Here is a 17,011-nt window from a genome sequence, read left to right as displayed (position 1 = left end):
CAGAGTTCTGAGAGGCTGAAACGGGAGAGCAGCCTGGGCAACAAAGTGAGAGCCCGTCTCTGCAAAAATTTTAAAAATTAGCTGGGCACGGTGGCACACACCTTAGTCCCACCTACACGGGAGGCTGAGGTGGGAGGATCGCTTGAGCCCAGGAGTTGGAGGCTGCAGTGAGCTATGATGGTGCCACTGCGGTCCAGCCTGGGTGTTAGAGTGAGAGCTCCAATTCTAAAAACAAAACAAAACAAAAACATACTTTCTCAGAACCTGCCTTATTTCTCAGTCTCTGCTGTTGGTTCTCATCTTTTACGAAGTTTAAAACAATTACATGCCTTGTTTTCCTCCAGTGTTTATTCTCTCCAGTTTTTTTCTACTCTCCGATTTGGTGAACCCTTACTCGTTACATTTTGCCTACTAGTATGTCGCATATTCTTTGTATTTTTCTTGGTCAGATTGTATTCCATTTATTAACCCCCATTTATTTTCTGATTTTTCTTCTCTTCCCTACATACATAGTAGAGTTGATCTTACCCTTTCCTTTACTGTCCAATACTTTCCTCACTCTCCTGCCTACCATCTCTTTGTCCCCTCCACTGCAGCTTGTGGTCTGTGGGTATCCCTGGGATGGTGTCAAAGGTGTGGGCCTGAGGGACCTGCCGGCCTCCTTTCCCAGTGCTCCCAGGCCTCTCAGAGGGCTTGTTGCCTTGCAGGGTTGCAGGCTGAGCGGAGCTGCAGGTCCGCGGAGGGTCAGCTCGCTGACAAGCCTTCCAGTGTGTGTCCTGAGGGACACTGACGTGCCGTCTGCTAGGGACAGGACACCGCACCCACACAGCAGATTAGGTGTTCAGAAGTTGTGTGTGTTGGCGGAGGCTCTTTTTTTCTTTCAGTATTATTTTTCTTTTATAAACATGTTTTGATTTTTAATTATTATGGATACATAATAATAATAATCATAATAATCATCATAATAATAAAGGAGTTCTTTTGACATGGCTGCAGTCTCCTTCAACCGCACCTCTCAGTGTCATCTGTCCCCTTCCTGCGCCACTCCAATTACACCAGCCAATGCTGGTGGTCTTCTTTTTAAATGTTTTTCTTTTTATAGATTGAGGGGGTACGAATGCAGCTTTCTTCCACGGATACATTGTGTAGTGGTGAAGCCTGGGCTGTTAGTGTGGCCATCACCCAAATAGTGGGCATCACATCCAAAAGATAATTTCTCATCGCCCCCACCTCCCACCCCCCGAGTCTTCCGTGTCTCTCTACCCTCTGTATGTCCACGTGTGCACATTATGTAGCTCATACTTATGAGTGAGAACATGCAGTATTTGACTTTCTGTTTCTGAGTTGCTTCATGTAAGATACTGGCCTCCAGTTCCATCCGAGTTGCTGCAGAAGACCTGATTTCCTTCGTTTCTATGGCTCTTGCAGCATTGTTTTTCATAGACAACAGGCAGGATTTTCCTCCCTGTACTTTCAGTGTGATTTCAGGATGTGCGAGGGGTCAAGCACACACGTGTGTCCTTTCTACCCCTTTTGGCCATGAAGAAAGCCCCCGGGTCCTTCAAGCAGCACCTGTCCACAGACCTTTGCTGGTCCCATAGCAGGCCCAGTGGGAAACCGCCTCTGTTCCCTTCCCCTGTGTGTTTCAGAAGGGGAACACGGCCCTGCACATTGCCGCCCTGGCCGGGCAGGATGAGGTGGTCCGGGAGCTTGTCAACTATGGCGCCAACGTCAATGCCCAGTCGCAGGTAATGGCTCTCTGCTCTGTACTAGAGGGTGCTGCCTTTCCACACGTGCTTCCTCTTTCCTGCTCCCTCGCGCATCCACTGGCAGCTGTGTTAACACACACACTGTGGGGCAGGGCCTAGATTTCTCAGGAGCGTGTCTCCAAGCAGTGGTGAAGACATCCTTTATTATTTCTCATGCATAGACCGCACGTCCTAAGCATGACGGGGTTGAACTGTTGTGGACCTAAGCCAAATAATATGTCCAGTTACGGCCCAGGTGGAGAGAGAAATGGAGGACTGGAGGAATGAGGCACGGGGTGCAGCATTGATGACATCAATGAGGAGTATGTGAGCCGAAGAGATTGACCTACGGTGGCGAGGGGAGGCACAGCCTCTGTGGCCTTTTGTAATAATCCCAGGACGCCAGTCACCGTGACAATGAGTTTCCTTAGGAGGGGTCAGGTGGGAGGAAATGGAATGAAGAGAGTGCTGTCCTCCAGGTGAGAGGATGTTGTGCTGGTGTCGGCCTTTCTTACATTGCGGATGGATGCTAATGATGTCCTCTCTTGGTTTACAGAAAGGTTTTACACCCCTGTACATGGCAGCACAAGAGAACCACTTGGAAGTGGTTAAGTTTTTACTGGAAAATGGAGCTAACCAGAACGTAGCCACGGAAGTAAGTACCTTGGAAAAATGTTGTCACCACCAGAAGTCTCCCAGTGACACCTTCCTGGGTGTGTGGCTTGAGGCGCATCCATGTAGTGACGGATGACCTTCAGGTCGCTGCACTAATCCTGAGCACTGTCGAGTTCTGCAAGGGAATAATGACAAAGTTGTGGGTCTTGAAGAAGGCCCAGACACGTACCAAAGAAACGACGTCACACTTGAGGGCGTCATTCCCGCTATGGCCAATACTTGTGACTGGAGGGGCAGGCAAAGCATGCGTGTGTATGGTTGGCAAGTTTGCATTGGGCCTTAATGAGAAAGGCTTTTGCCACAAAACCACCATGCACCCTTGGACAATTCTCATTCGCTGTGGTCCTGAGTCTTGTCACTGGCGAAATAATGAAATTGGACTAGATAGAGCCAAGGAGTCTCTTGACTCTTAACTTTGGATGGCTCAATGACATGCTTTGTTGTCATTCCGTTTTATCAGTTCCTGGGGTCCTGTGCCCCTTAGTATATCCACAACTGAGGGAATTAGTAATAGTAGCTCATGGCCAAGCACAGTGGCTCATGCCTGTAATCCCACTGCTTTGGGAGGCTGAGGTGGAAGGATCACTTGAGGCTAGGAATTCAAGACCAGCCTGGGCAACACAGCAAGACCCCATCTCTACAGAAAAAGAAAATTAGCTGGGTGTGGTGGTGTGTGCCTGATTCCTAGCTACTTGGGAGGCCGAAGTGGGAGGATCACTTGAGCCCAAGAGGTCAAGGCTGCAGTGAGCCATGATTGCACCACTGCACTCCAGCCTGAGTGACAGAGCAAGACCCTGTCTCAAAAATAAAATAATAATAATAGTAGTAGTAGTAGTAGTAGTAGCTCACAATTGAATTCTCAGGGCCTGGTGTGGACTCTGGCCTTTGGTCAGTGTTAATAATGTTCTGCTTTGTCAAGGCACTATCCTGGCACCAGCAGATGGGGTGAGAAGGGGAGCAGGCAAAGAATCCGAGCAGTCAAAATTTCTTAAAACAAATCAAACTGGAAGCAAATTATAAAGGAAAACTAAAGGAATGCTAAAGAAAAATTTGGCAGGTTCTGTGAGATTGCAGAGAAAGGAAGTGGAGGCAGGAAGGGCTTCAGGGAGGAGGTGGCATTTAGGCTGAACTTGGTGGATGAAGAGGGCTTTGGTGGAGGGACGTCCCTCAGGCTGGCGCCGCTGGGAGCATGAGCCCGAGGGGCAAGGGTGTGTCCTGTGTGAAGGGCAGCTAGGTTCAGACGAGTCAGAGCAAAGCGTTTTCCTCCTCTGACCAGGACGGGTTCACGCCTCTGGCGGTGGCCCTGCAGCAGGGCCACGAAAACGTCGTCGCGCACCTCATCAACTACGGCACCAAGGGAAAGGTGCGCCTCCCGGCCCTGCACATCGCGGCCCGCAACGACGACACGCGCACGGCTGCGGTGCTGCTGCAGAATGACCCCAACCCGGACGTGCTTTCCAAGGTGAGGGCGAGGCGGAGGGAGGAGCCCTGGGCCGCGGATGCCGACGGGCTCAGGGCGCACTGAGTACACCCTGCGACTTCCCAAGCAGGAGCCCCGAGCGTGCGGGGCCGCACGCTCATCCCAGCGTGCTAAGGGAGCGTCCCCACCCCAGGACGCAGAGGGGCCCCTGGACAGCCCTGCTCTAAATCCCTGGCAGCGGGGGTGGTTCCTGTTGCTCCAGGTCATCTGGAAATGTGTCCAGGCGGGCAGGGCGAGTCACCCTGGAACGCCAGAAGGCGGCCTTCCTGGTGTTCCTTCATCTCTCCTCCCGGGCTGCCCCGTAGTGGAGGGAGGAGGCGTGCAGGAGTCGGGGTGTGGAGAAAGGGGGTCCGGGGCTCTGCACAGTCACCTGGGCATGCTCTCCGGTGTTCGGAGGCACTGCTGATCTGCTGTCTGTAGGCTGAGGCTGCTGGTTCTCTTTTAGTGGAAATGGATTTGCTGGAGTTATTCACCGTCCCCTCCTGCACCCCGCCCCTCCCCTCTTCCACCGGCCCCAGATCCACCGGGTTTTGTCTGGAAAACACCTGGGTGGGGTTAGGCCTGGCTTGAGGCTCTGGAAGAGAGTGATGACAATGGACAGAGGCTGAGGCAGGAGGATGGTTTGAGCCCAGGAGTTGGAGACCAGCCTGGACAACCTAGTGAGACCCCACCTCTTAACATTTTTTTTTAATTAGCTGGGCATGATTTTGTTCGCCTGTAGTCCCAGCTACTGGGGAGGCTGAGGTGGGAAGATTGCTTGAGCCCAGGAGGTCAAGGCTGAAGTGAGCTGTGATCACATCACACTGCACTCCAGGCTGGGCGACACAGTGAGACCCTGTCTAAATGGAGAGGAAAAAAAAAAAAAAGACCATGGCCCCATCACACTTTCATTCATGAATGAAAATCTCTTTGTCGGTGATCACTCTGACGAACGGGCCCACAGAGTGTGAGGTTAGCATATAAGTCGGTTTGCTCAGGGTGGATACCCAGCTTTTGAATACACTGTGCCACAGAGCCTCTCTTGACCCCCTCACCAAATGTTCCCACCCATCAAAATCTCCTTTGTCTGTAAAGTCCTGTCGCCCCAGCTGAGTTTCAGGCATCCCAGGGCTGACTCTGAGATAGAAGTAAATCACATATGACAAGTTTCTCCCCCTCTGTTGTGCCCTAGACGGGATTCACGCCCCTGCACATTGCGGCCCACTACGAGAACCTCAACGTGGCCCAGTTACTCCTCAACAGGGGAGCCAGCGTCAATTTCACGCCACAGGTAACCTGGGGCAGGTGCGCCCTCACTGTCTGGGGGCTTGGGGCTAGCAGGTGCTCCTGCCTTGGCACCATGGATTTCATCCCAGTGGCAGAAGTGCCTGTGGGTCAAACAGCCCTGCTGTCTGTTCAGCCTCCTTGCTGGCAGGTTTCTGACCATCCACCCCCAGTTTCTACCTGCTTTGCTTGAGAAAACCCTAAAGTCCATTTGCCCATCCTAGAAGTGGGAAATCTGGAGGGCAGAGAGTGATTTCCAAATAACTGACTTTCCTGCAGTCTGTTATGTTAACTCTGGGAGGCGTGGGATTGGCTGGTGTGGTGGGATGACCCATCCTGTTGGCAGGTCCTTACAGGTTTTAAAATGTCTTAGGCTAGAAATGCCCTGACAGCTCCATTGCAGGACTGGGGGCTGGGGGCTGGGGACATGGGGAGCGGGTGCACAGCAGCTGCATTCCAGGGAAGGATGACACACCCTGATGTCCTGCTTCCTCCCTTCAGAATGGCATCACGCCGCTGCACATCGCCTCCCGAAGGGGCAACGTGATCATGGTGCGGCTGCTGCTGGATCGGGGAGCCCAGATAGAAACCAAGACCAAGGTGGGTGCCAGCAGGCTCCGCAGCCAGGCAGGGGGAGGGAGTTCCCCCCTCACGAACCTCACCCAGAGCAGCAGGCCCTTGGTGACCTAGTTAGGGATGCACCAGCAGCCTCCTGGAGCTGCCTGCAGCGGTATTCTGGGCAGTGCCGCGTGCAGCGGGAGGCAGTAGTAAAACTGTGCTGAGGTCAAGCTGGTGCTTGAGGAAACGTCAGCACTCGCGTGGGCTGGGACAATGCCATAGGCAGTCTTCTCTCCAATGACCTCTGATAGCTGCCTTTTGGGCTTTCTGTTTTTGACTCTGTCTTTTAAAGGACGAATTGACACCTCTCCACTGTGCAGCTCGAAATGGGCACGTGCGAATCTCAGAGATCCTGCTGGACCATGGGGCACCAATCCAAGCCAAAACCAAGGTGTGTGCTTCCTTTCTGTGAGGAGCATTTTTTAGGCAGGGCTCCAGGTCCAACAGACCTGGCATCAAATCCTATTTCTGTAAAACAGAAATGCTAATACTACTAAATGAATAGCACCTTTGACATTTATTACAAGGCCTGTCACATAGGAGGCACTCAGTGTAGCTCTAATTCATAACTAGATCAGGGTCGGCAAACTTTTTATCTAAAGGACCAGGTATTAGACAATTTTAGGCTTTGCAGGCCATGGTCCCTGTTGCAGTGATTCAACACTGCCAACGTAGCAGAAAAGCAGCCATAGGCTATATGCAAACTAGGGCCCATGTTCTAATAAAACGTTATTGAGCAACACTGGTGGCGGGGCAGATTTGACCCACAGGTTGTATAGTTTGCCTACTACTGCTCTAGATCAATCCCCATGTCTCCCTTCCTAGCTCCAGAAAAGACAGGCACTAAGTACTCTGAGAAGTCTTCAGAGCCCGGGTCAGACTGAAGCAAAGTTAAAAAGAAAAGAACACAGTTCTTCTCAGGCTCCATTACAGGCCGGAGAAAAGGCTTGTTACGTGATTCTAACATAAGGACTTAAGTCTTCCAGGGAAGAAAGCTATCAGCCACACAGAGCTGCCTGAGCCTGCTCCAGGTCCTCTGCCCCGTGAATTGAGCTGTGTCAGAGCAGAGCAAGGCAGAAGCCAGGCCCACTCACGGCTACCCAGGATGTTTCCCACGAGCAGTTCTGTCATGAAATGATGGCTCAGTCCGTACAGTGAGAGCTGATTTATTCCCGACATATTATCATGTTCTGTTCTGTAGAGCTGTCGTTAATTTGGGTCATGATTCATAGTCCCCACACTGGCTCTTGTTTGTGTCTGTGTGTGCTGTTGCATGAGGGTGTCCTCTACTAAAGCAGTCTCTCATTTAACCCTCCATCCTTGGCTGATTTGCTGTGTGACTCTGAACATGTGTCTTGCCCTCTCTGTGTTTCAGTTTCCTCATCTGGAGAGCCCCCGCCCTCTCTCCTAGGATTGTTGGGACGACCATGTGAGATAATGTCTTCAAAAGTATATCTAACAGTGAAACTCCTCAGCTAAATGAAAGTAGAATTGCTACTATCAGTTAGATTATTAGGTCAGGAAATTCCCAACATTTTTCCAGGAGTGCTGTATTTAAACATAATACATGACCAGAAGTTAAGATATTTTGTTTTATTATCCAGATCATTAGAATGGGGCTGAAAGGAATGCTTATGAAAAGTATTTTCTGAGAATATGAGAATATGTGACTTTTCCATTGGGAACTATGGTACAACCTTTCTGAAATGCAAGTGTAACTAACTGAGTTAGCTCAGTCCACCCTAACAAAGAACCACACGTTGAGTAGGTTAAACAACAGAAACTTACTGTCTCACACTTTCAGAGGCTGGAGGGTCAAGATCAAGGTGTCAGCAGGGTTGGTTCTTTTTTGTGTGTGTGTGACAGAGTCTCTCTCTGTCGCCCAGGCTGGAGTGCAGTGACATGATCTTGGCTCACTGCAACTTCCACTTCCTGGGTTCAAGCAATTCTTGTGCCTCAGACTCCCGAGTAGCTAGGATTACAGATATGCACCATCATGCCTGGCAAATTTTTGTATTTTTAGTAGAGACAGGGTTTCGCCATGTTAGCCAGGCTGGTCTTGAACTCCTGACCTCAGGCGATCCGCCCGCCTCAGCCTCCCAAAGTGCTGGGATTACAGGCATGAGCCACTGTGCCTGGCCTTTTTTTGTGTGTGTGTGTGATGAAGTCTCGCTCAGTCACCCAGGCTGGAGTGCAGCAGTGTGATCTCCACTCACTGCAACCTCCACCTCACAGGTTCAATCAATTCTCATGCCTCAGCCTCCCAAGTAGCTGGGCTTGCAGGTACGTGCCACCTCACCTGACTAATTTTTGTATTTTTGGTAGAGATGGGGATTCACCATGTTGGCCAGGCTAGACTCAAACTCCTGGCCTCAAGTGATATGCCCACCTCGGCCTCCCAAAGTGCTGGAATTACAGGGGTGAGCTACAGTGCCTGGCAGGGTCGGTTCCTTCTGAGGCTGTGAGGGAGCATCTTTTCCAGGTCTCTCCCCGAGCTTCTGGTGGTTTGAGCACAATCTTTGGTTTCCTTGGCTTATAGAAGCATCATGCTGACCTCTGCCTTCATCTTCATGTGGCATCTTCCTGCTGTGCAGGTGTCCAAATCTGCCTATTTCTAAGGACGCCAGTCATAGATTAGAACTCACACTAATGACCTCATTTTAGCTCATTACATCCCCAAAGACCCTGTTTCCAAACAAGGTCACATTCTGAGGTCCTGGGGGTTAAGACTGCAGCATGTGAATTTTGTGGGACCTAATTCAGCCTGTAACACTAACATCTGCTGTCATGGAACCTGATTTGCGTCTTCCTTGATGAAAATCCTCTCATTTCCACTTTCGAAAAGCTGAAGTCCCAAGTCCTGAGCTCCTAGCCTTTCTTGGCGCAGCCTCGGGCTCCTCTCCAGCCCGCCTCCATGCTTGCCATCACTTTGCCCTGGCCTGTCGAACTGCATGGAGGCCCCTGGGTTCCCCTAGGGTAGCTGCCTCTGTGATGTTGCCCATGCTGCTCCCTTCACTAGGATGTTCTTCCCCTTTGGTCCTCCTGGTGAACTTCCATTCAGCTCCTTTCAAGTCCTAGTTTAGGCCTCACCTCCTCCCTCCCGGTGCCCCTCCTTCATCAGGGACGCCATCTGTTTGATTCTCACCTCTGTGCTTTGATCATTTTTCATCCCACTTCAGGGCACTGAAAGACACCACCATGTTTGTCTACAAGCTTCCTTGGGCCAGGGTTTATGTCTGTTCTCTTCTGTTTCCACAGAGCTTAACCCATACCAGGAGCATATTAATCACTTGATAAGTATGTGTTGAATTAATGTCTGAATGAATGAGTGAGTCTCCTCTCTCTTTAATGTTTTTTCAGCAAATTGCTGTTTGAGAAATGAGTATCCTTAATGAATTTTCTTTAACTGAACTGCATTTGACAGGGACAAGGAACAGAGGGATTTAGATCCAAGTTCTATTTTATCATCATTTATTCATTCATTTATTCAAAATTGCATAATTTAAGGACCACAATGTGTATTACATGAATTTACTGGGCACTGTGGGGCATTTAAGAAGAAATATTAGGCTCAGTCACTGATCTTAAGAGGCATACACGTAAAGAGAAAAGATGAAAAGATACACTCCCCTAAACAGTTAACTATGAATGTAATTGGGCAAATATGAGAATAAGGTCCAAGTGCATGGCACAGATAAGGAAAGCCCACTGGATTCTAGGGTGGTCAGGGAAGGCTTTCTGGAAGAGATGGGGCTGCTGGAGATGGCTTTGAAGGTTTGGCCAGGTGGGAAGGAGAATGTCTGTGGTCAGAGACTGGCAGAAGTGTGGAGGCCAGGGTGAGCCAAGCTCCCTCCGGAGCCTTGTGGAAGCATCGTGTAGGGAAGAAGTAGGGAGTGACGTTGGAGTCGTCCTGAATCTCCATACTCGGTCCCCAGAAGGCTTTGTGATTGCTTGTGTTTTCCTCTTTACCCAGAACGGCCTGTCCCCAATTCACATGGCGGCTCAGGGAGACCACCTCGACTGTGTCCGGCTCCTGTTGCAATACGACGCAGAGATAGATGACATCACCCTGGACCACCTGACCCCGCTCCATGTGGCTGCCCACTGCGGACACCACAGGGTGGCCAAGGTCCTTCTGGATAAAGGGGCCAAACCCAACTCCAGAGCCCTGGTGAGTGGGGGGCTGCTGGAGAAGGTGCAGAGGGTCAGGGCAGGCTCAGGGCAGGACCAGAGAGGCATGGCTGGACCTGTGGGAAGGGCGGCAGGTGCCCAGAGCTCCCCAGATTCGAGGCCTGAGAAGTGGGGTGTGACAGCACAGGATGGTGGGGGCCTGGTGTGCACCCCTCTTGCACCCTCCACTGCACACCCAGCTAGGTATCGACCCCTGCCCCTGGTGACCAGGCCGAGGTCAGGGGTGAGTTTGGGCCCAGGAAACCGGACTCAGGAAGCATCCTGCATGGTAGGTATACAGGCTTGGGGCACCTGTCCAGTGGAGTCAGGCCTGGAGCTGAGTGATTCCTTAGGGGCTGCGTGGCTTTCTGAGCTGCTTTGGGGATGAGTGAGGTGGCCGGAGCTGAGCATCCTTCGTCCACAGAGGGGCTTGCAGTTCTCATGGCACTCGTGTAAAGGGAAGCTCAGGCCCAGAGCAAATCCCTCCTGTGGTTCCTCTGCCTCCTTCCCAGGACAGGGGCTCCCAGGGAGGTCTGGGGATCCAGTAGGACTGTAGCTTTGCACTAAGCATGCCCGTAACCACATCTCCTCTCTGCCCCTTTCCAGGGCAGCAGAACTGAGGGGCAGGATATCCTCCAGGGATGGCAGAGGATGGCTCATTCACTCACTCACTCACTCAAAAAAGCTTTCACTGAGCAATGCCCGCAGGCCACATGCTATTGTAGGGGAGTTGGGATTTCCCAGCCTCAGGACTATTGATATTTGGGGTCGATATTTGTGGTCTTGTGTGTTGTAGGATGTTTAGCAGCATCCCGGGCCTCTACCCACTAGGCACTCATAGCTCTCCTTCCCTAGTTGACAATAAAAAATGTCCCCAGACATCGCCACATGTTTTGGCGGTGAGGTGCAAATGATACCCCCCACCACCACCTCCCACGTTTGAGAACCACTGCCTTAAGTGGGTAAAGCACTGAAAAAACAGACAAAAACAAACATACTTTTCTCCCCTTCAGAGTTTATATTCAGAGTACATCACACTTTAGAGCAGAAATCCATTTCACTAAAAATGATCAGTGGTTTCAGGGAAGAGGGAACATGATTTGCTTCACAAAAGTATTCTTTTATTGTAAATTTACCCTTAGGGGACTTTAAACAGCAAGATCTTTTAGTGCATCCAAAATGTGAATAAATTTTTTAAAAAGGTTTATAAACAACACGTTCAGGAACACATCTAGTGCATCAAGTGAGAGCCACCTGTCTCTTACGTGATTTGCATTAATTGACATTGTAAGACTAATCAATTGGCATTAATTCATTGATTGGTCTGTGGGCATCTGCTGGTGGCCTGGGCAGCAGCTGCCTTTTAGAGCAGCGAGGTGGTCTTCTGGGCGTTCCTTGGGCCCGTGTGTAAGCTCCTGCTTGTCTGTCTTCCTTTGTGTGGGCTGCAGAATGGCTTTACCCCCTTACACATCGCCTGCAAAAAGAACCACGTTCGTGTCATGGAACTGCTGCTGAAGACGGGAGCCTCGATTGACGCGGTCACCGAGGTAGGAGAGACTGCAGAGGAGCCTGGGGGCAGGCCCGTGGTCTCCCCCGACCCACCTTCTCTAAGAGTCGCTCTTTGTAGCTTTGTGTGGCTGCAGGGCTGTGTGTGTCTGCAAGTCTGGACTGCTGGAAGGAATGAATTAGAGGTGACTAAGACAAGGGAACATGAGTCAAGTCTCATGGAGCTTTCCAAGATCAGACACAATTTTTGCAAGTTGTAAGAGTGGGCACGACTTGCCCACGGTAATTTTTTTCTCCAACCATTTTCTTGGAAGCAAACCCACCTCATATAATTCCATTTTCTTGGAAAACCATTTGTGAAAGCGTTAGATGCCGTCAGGTTCTCTCTTCTTCAGGGGAGCGGAAAGACTCCCCACTTATCTCACTCTGCCCTTGTCTGTTTCAGTCTGGCCTGACACCTCTCCACGTGGCCTCCTTCATGGGGCACCTTCCCATCGTGAAGAACCTCCTGCAGCGGGGGGCATCGCCCAACGTCTCCAACGTGGTAAGCCCTCAGGCAGGCAAGGGACTTGCTCCTCTAGACCAAGAGTTCAGAGGGCAGCTTTCACCAGTGCTCCCAGGCCTCTTCTCTGGGGACAGAGCTACAATTCCCAGAATAGCCAATGCTTCAGACTGGGGGAGGACATCCCTGTGTACTGACGCTTTCTGGATTAAATTTCTCACACATCCGTAAACCTTGGAGGTTTTGTTTTGGACAATAATTTTGGAACGTCTATAAGTGTTCACTGGGAATACATTTACATTTTTGAATATTCATTAGCTCTGGGGTTTACTTTTAAGTGTACCTAGAATATACAGATGCACACATGCACTCACATACATGCCTGCACCTGCACACGTGCACACACACACACATATATACATACATGCGCATGCACACAAGCACACACACCAGACTAAAGAGTGCCTGCTGGGGCAACTCCACCTCTTGGATAAAAACCCACCAAGCCACTCGAAGCTGCACTTCCTAGCTCTGTGTGTGCAGTTTTGGACAGCAGGCATGTATGAACAGTTCTACAATTTTGTTATTTTATAGAAAGTGGAGACCCCGCTACATATGGCAGCCAGAGCTGGGCACACGGAAGTGGCCAAATATTTACTCCAGAACAAAGCCAAAGTCAACGCCAAGGCCAAGGTGAGTTGTGAAGGCAGGAAGGGAAGGGTTTCAGATATGAGCAGTTCCAGCACTGTGCAGAGAACCCATCCTCATTCCAGGCAGGGCTGCAGTACTGTGGCCTGGGGATCGCTTTTCATCCCGATCAGGCCGCTCTGCGTGCTCCGATTCTGCTTTGCAGGGGGTTTGAGAAGACCAGGGATATTTTTGCATTAGAGCCACATTTCTTTAACATAAGGAAAGTCCAAGGTGCATGGTTGGGCTGAGTATGTCCTGGGCTAACGACGACAGTTGCCGTGTAAGGAGGCGGGCAACCTTTTGAAGAAAGCATTGCCAGTGAAAATCAGGCAAGAATTACTTGATCTAAAACTGGAGGATTCCCCCTTGCTGTAAGCACATTTTGCGGGGGTTGGAGGAGTAGGCAGTGAGAAGAGCTGTGGAGTTTGCCAGTTGCTCGCTCGGCCAACAGCAGGCTTCCTAACCACAGGCCACGATGGGCTCTCCTTAGAGTCAGGCCTGTGATTTGTGTTTGGGGCCCTCGAGGGATGCCTCCAGCTGGGCCCCATGAGACCTGGCCCAGGCAGCTCAACAGCAGCATTCAGAAACAGGAAGCTGGGGGTGTGGATGGAAAAGTCCTCATTCTCTGTCAGCAGTTGAGACTCCCCTGACCCCAGCACAGAGAAAATCAAAGTAGAGTTCAAGCAGAAAGACAAGCACATCCTCTCAGAAAGGATGTGGGAGACAGATGAGCAACCACCCTGCATTGAGTGCCTTTTATGCACAAACGCAGAAACGTGTGCATTATCTGCTTGATCCCAGATGAGCCCTAGCAAGTAGACGTTATTATTCCCATTTTACAGATGGGAGGGCTGGGTCTTTGGGAAATTAGGTAGAAATAACAGCTCACTTGAAGAGCTGTTGTAAGGATTCAATAGGATACAGCATATTGGTTCCTGTAACTCAGAGATTTGATTCAAACCCTGACTCTTCATCTTCTTGGCTGTGTGACCTTGAGAAGGTCACTTGCCCTCTCTGGGCCCTGCCTTGCTTCTCTGTAAGATGAAAAGTTGGATTTGGTAACATCAGCATTTCTTCTTCTTTGCTTTCGCTTCGGGGTCCAGGATGACCAGACCCCACTTCACTGTGCAGCTCGCATCGGCCACACAAACATGGTGAAGCTCCTGCTGGAAAACAGTGCCAACCCCAACCTGGCCACCACTGCTGGGCACACGCCCCTGCACATCGCAGCTCGTGAGGGCCACTTGGAAACAGTCCTGGCCCTTCTGGAAAAGGAAGCATCCCAGGCCTGCATGACCAAGGTACAACCTCCCTCCTCTCGGTGTAAGGAAGCAACAGGCTCACTCAGCCAGGCCTGGGGCTTGGAGGGGAATTCGTGCCTGGTTCTCTTTGTCACCTCAGTGATGTTGCAAGCAACTGGAAGGGTCATCACACTCGGGGCTGCCTGCCACCTGCAAGCCCGATGTGTCTCCATCCTTCCCCAAAACGGGAGGTCAACCACAGCTTCTCACACACCCAGCCAGCCTTCGTCCATTTATCATGGCACAATTATTAGTCGAAACCTGCTTTGGACAAGTCACAGACGGGTTCTGGGGATATGAGAAGGATTAAGACTCATACCCTGCCCTCAGCTAGCCAGCAATCAACTACCACTGCGAGGTGGTCGAGATCCTCTCGCCAGAGGAGTGTGTACAGCAAGTGCAGGGATGCCTGCCCACTCCTGAGGTCTTCAGCCTCCTGGAGGGCTCAAAAATGGCTGTGCCTTTGCTTTTATTGGCATCTCCATGCCAGCGGAAGGGGGCAGCCTCCTTTGCCCTTTCTTCAGAGAGGACAGCCCTGGGGCCCCGATGTCCTGACGGCCTGTGTTTCTCCTCAGAAAGGATTTACCCCTCTGCACGTGGCGGCCAAGTACGGGAAGGTGCGGGTGGCAGAGCTGCTGCTGGAGCGGGACGCACACCCAAATGCTGCTGGAAAAGTGAGTTTGAACCCCGCCCTCCCCTGCAGCTCTCAGGTTAGAGGCAAGAACAGAGGATGGAATTCAGCTCTTGCAGATTCCATCTCTTGCCTATGTTGTCCATCCTTTTTTTTCTTTTCTTTTTTTTTTTTTTTTGAGATGGGGTCTCTCTCTGTTGCCCAGGCTGGAGTGCAGTGGTGCCATTATGGCTCACTACAATTTCGACTCCTGGGCTCAAACCATCCTTGGGTGTCAGCCTCCTGAGTAGCTGGGACTACAAGCAGGTGCCACCATGCCCGGCTCTAACTTAAAAAAAAAAAAAAATTATAGAGACAGGGTCTCACTATGTTGCCCAGGCTAGTCTCAAACCCTGGGCTCGGGTGATCTTCCCTCTTCAGCCTCCCGTAGCTCTGGGATTACAGGTGCAAGCCACTGCACCCGGCCTGTTCATGTTTCCATGGGTAGCATCGAGAGAGAACGCCCTTTGGAAAGACTGGCCTTTCTGTCAACGGCCTTAACCGTTTGGAAAGACTCGACGGCCTTCTCTGGGCGAATGTGCTGACCTCACTGCCCACGACCCCTCTGGTTCCCACAGGGCTCTGGGTCCTGTCCCGACATTCTGTCGTGACTCCAAGTTAAGACTGGCCTGGGAAGGATTTTAAACAGGATTTTACTGTGTAAAATAGGTGCTGCCATGCCTAAAGGGAGCCCTGGGAGAAAGTCCGTGGGAGTGACATCTGGTCTCTTTTGTCTTTGTCCTCTGCAGAATGGCCTGACCCCCCTGCACGTGGCCGTCCATCACAACAACCTGGACATCGTCAAGCTGCTGCTTCCCCGGGGTGGCTCCCCGCACAGCCCCGCCTGGGTAAGACTGGCGCCTCTCCCCAGCTGCCCCCGGAGAGCAGGTCACCTGCTACCTTCCAGTCCCTCAGGGAGGGGGGTTTCCGCAGCAGCCCAGGCGTTTGCGTTTTGCGTTCTGTAGCTATTTTTACCTCAGAAATCATGCCTCACTTTCACACATGTTACCTGTCCTGTAATCGTGCTATTCAGGGTCCAGGAGTGGGATGGGAAGTGGGTAACAATCCCCAGCCAGGGCTTACCTCGCAGAGGCAGAACTTGTTTTATACAGCAAATGTGTCCCCAAGCAGTTGCATGTCAGCTGGGTTTTGTAAACTGACTGTCAGAAATCGGTGTGGATAAAAATCCCTGGGGAGTGGTGAGCCTGGTTCTAGCAGATTCTGACTCTGTGGGACTGTGCAGTGTGGCCTGGAAGCCTCATTTTTAACCTACTCTCTGCGTGGTTCCGGGGCTGGGGCCACAGCGACCGTACTTTGAGAAATCCTCAGGGCTGCTGGTGAGCTTGCTGGAACCTGGAAGCAAGGGACCTCTTTAAAATGAGAATGATCACCTCCAAATTCATTTCTCTCTGAGATCAGACTTTTCGATGGTGGCATTTTTGTAGAGAGGCTTACCTGAATATGAGACATGTTGGCCCGGCCTCACACCAGCTTCAGAGGCGAGCTGCTCAGAGCAGCAGGTTCCGTGACCCTTGAGGGAATCAGAGGAGGGAGAAGATGGGTAGCTTCTGGAAGACCCCACGGGATTGGGTAGTACAAGGATGAAGCTGGAAGGATCATTTTTGGGAACAGGCTGCCTGCTGTGGGAAGACAAGGCTGTGTAGGGATAGGTGCCATGGGACTGGTGGCCTGCGGGGAGAAGGGGAGAGGAGAGGGAGCGGGGCCAGGAAGACAAAAGCCACACACAGTCCCTGCACTCTGTGGGGCAGCCAGGCGCACGGGAAACAGGATAATCTATGGGAGAGCAAACCCCGGTGATCCGTCATGTGGCAGGTGTCCAAGTGCCACAGAGAAGGAGCCTAAGGGTGGGACCCCGCATGACTCCAGCCAATACCTGCTGGCTTAGGGCCGCCGCAGCCCAGGCGGGGAGCCTCAGTGTCGGTGCGGCGCGTTCTCCCTCCCTGGACAGACGCGTGTCCCCATCTTGCAGCATCGCTCTTCTGCAGACGCCGGCTCCCGACAGCTCTGTCTCCTCCTGTCCTCGCTACTGCTGCAGCGAGCCCCACGTCGCTGTGCAGAGGGAGCACACGGCCCTGCTGCGATGTCGACTTACTCCTGCCTCTAAAAATAAAAACCTGGACTCCCCTCCTCCTCCTCACTCCCCTACTTATATAAAAGGAAAGGGAGCCAGGTTCATTATATTTAAAGAGAACTAAATCCAAGCACAAACCCTGTACAGATGGGCTTTGTTTCCATGGCAAAAAATAGTTTCCAAAGTAGTCTGGCAATTTTGTAGAATTTCACATGCAAATCTCTCTGCACCCAAACCAAACCCTCCCCTTTCTAATTTTGATGCTAATGTTTGAACATTTGGGCAGAGCTCCCTCC

At 51.4% G+C, this 17,011-nt stretch overlaps 1 protein-coding gene across 20 annotated transcripts in view; it reads left to right on the top strand.

The window, feature by feature from the left end:
* Positions 1 to 17,011, top strand: part of ANK1 (ankyrin 1) — a 242,666-nt gene that overhangs the window by 163,976 nt on the left and 61,679 nt on the right. For all 20 annotated transcript variants that reach the window (XM_031669507.1, XM_031669506.1, XM_031669503.1 and 17 more), the window contains 13 exons: positions 1,650 to 1,748; positions 2,305 to 2,403; positions 3,700 to 3,885; positions 5,075 to 5,173; positions 5,668 to 5,766; positions 6,077 to 6,175; positions 9,758 to 9,955; positions 11,403 to 11,501; positions 11,906 to 12,004; positions 12,557 to 12,655; positions 13,756 to 13,953; positions 14,529 to 14,627; positions 15,373 to 15,471. In XM_031669507.1, coding sequence (XP_031525367.1) covers positions 1,650 to 1,748; positions 2,305 to 2,403; positions 3,700 to 3,885; positions 5,075 to 5,173; positions 5,668 to 5,766; positions 6,077 to 6,175; positions 9,758 to 9,955; positions 11,403 to 11,501; positions 11,906 to 12,004; positions 12,557 to 12,655; positions 13,756 to 13,953; positions 14,529 to 14,627; positions 15,373 to 15,471 — 1,572 coding nt within the window. The remainder of the gene's footprint in view (positions 1 to 1,649; positions 1,749 to 2,304; positions 2,404 to 3,699; positions 3,886 to 5,074; positions 5,174 to 5,667; positions 5,767 to 6,076; positions 6,176 to 9,757; positions 9,956 to 11,402; positions 11,502 to 11,905; positions 12,005 to 12,556; positions 12,656 to 13,755; positions 13,954 to 14,528; positions 14,628 to 15,372; positions 15,472 to 17,011) is intronic.

The sequence above is a fragment of the Papio anubis genome, chromosome 8, assembly GCF_008728515.1.
Source record: "Papio anubis isolate 15944 chromosome 8, Panubis1.0, whole genome shotgun sequence".
NCBI lineage: Eukaryota > Metazoa > Chordata > Mammalia > Primates > Cercopithecidae > Papio > Papio anubis.
This window is presented reverse-complemented; position numbering and strand designations above follow the sequence as displayed.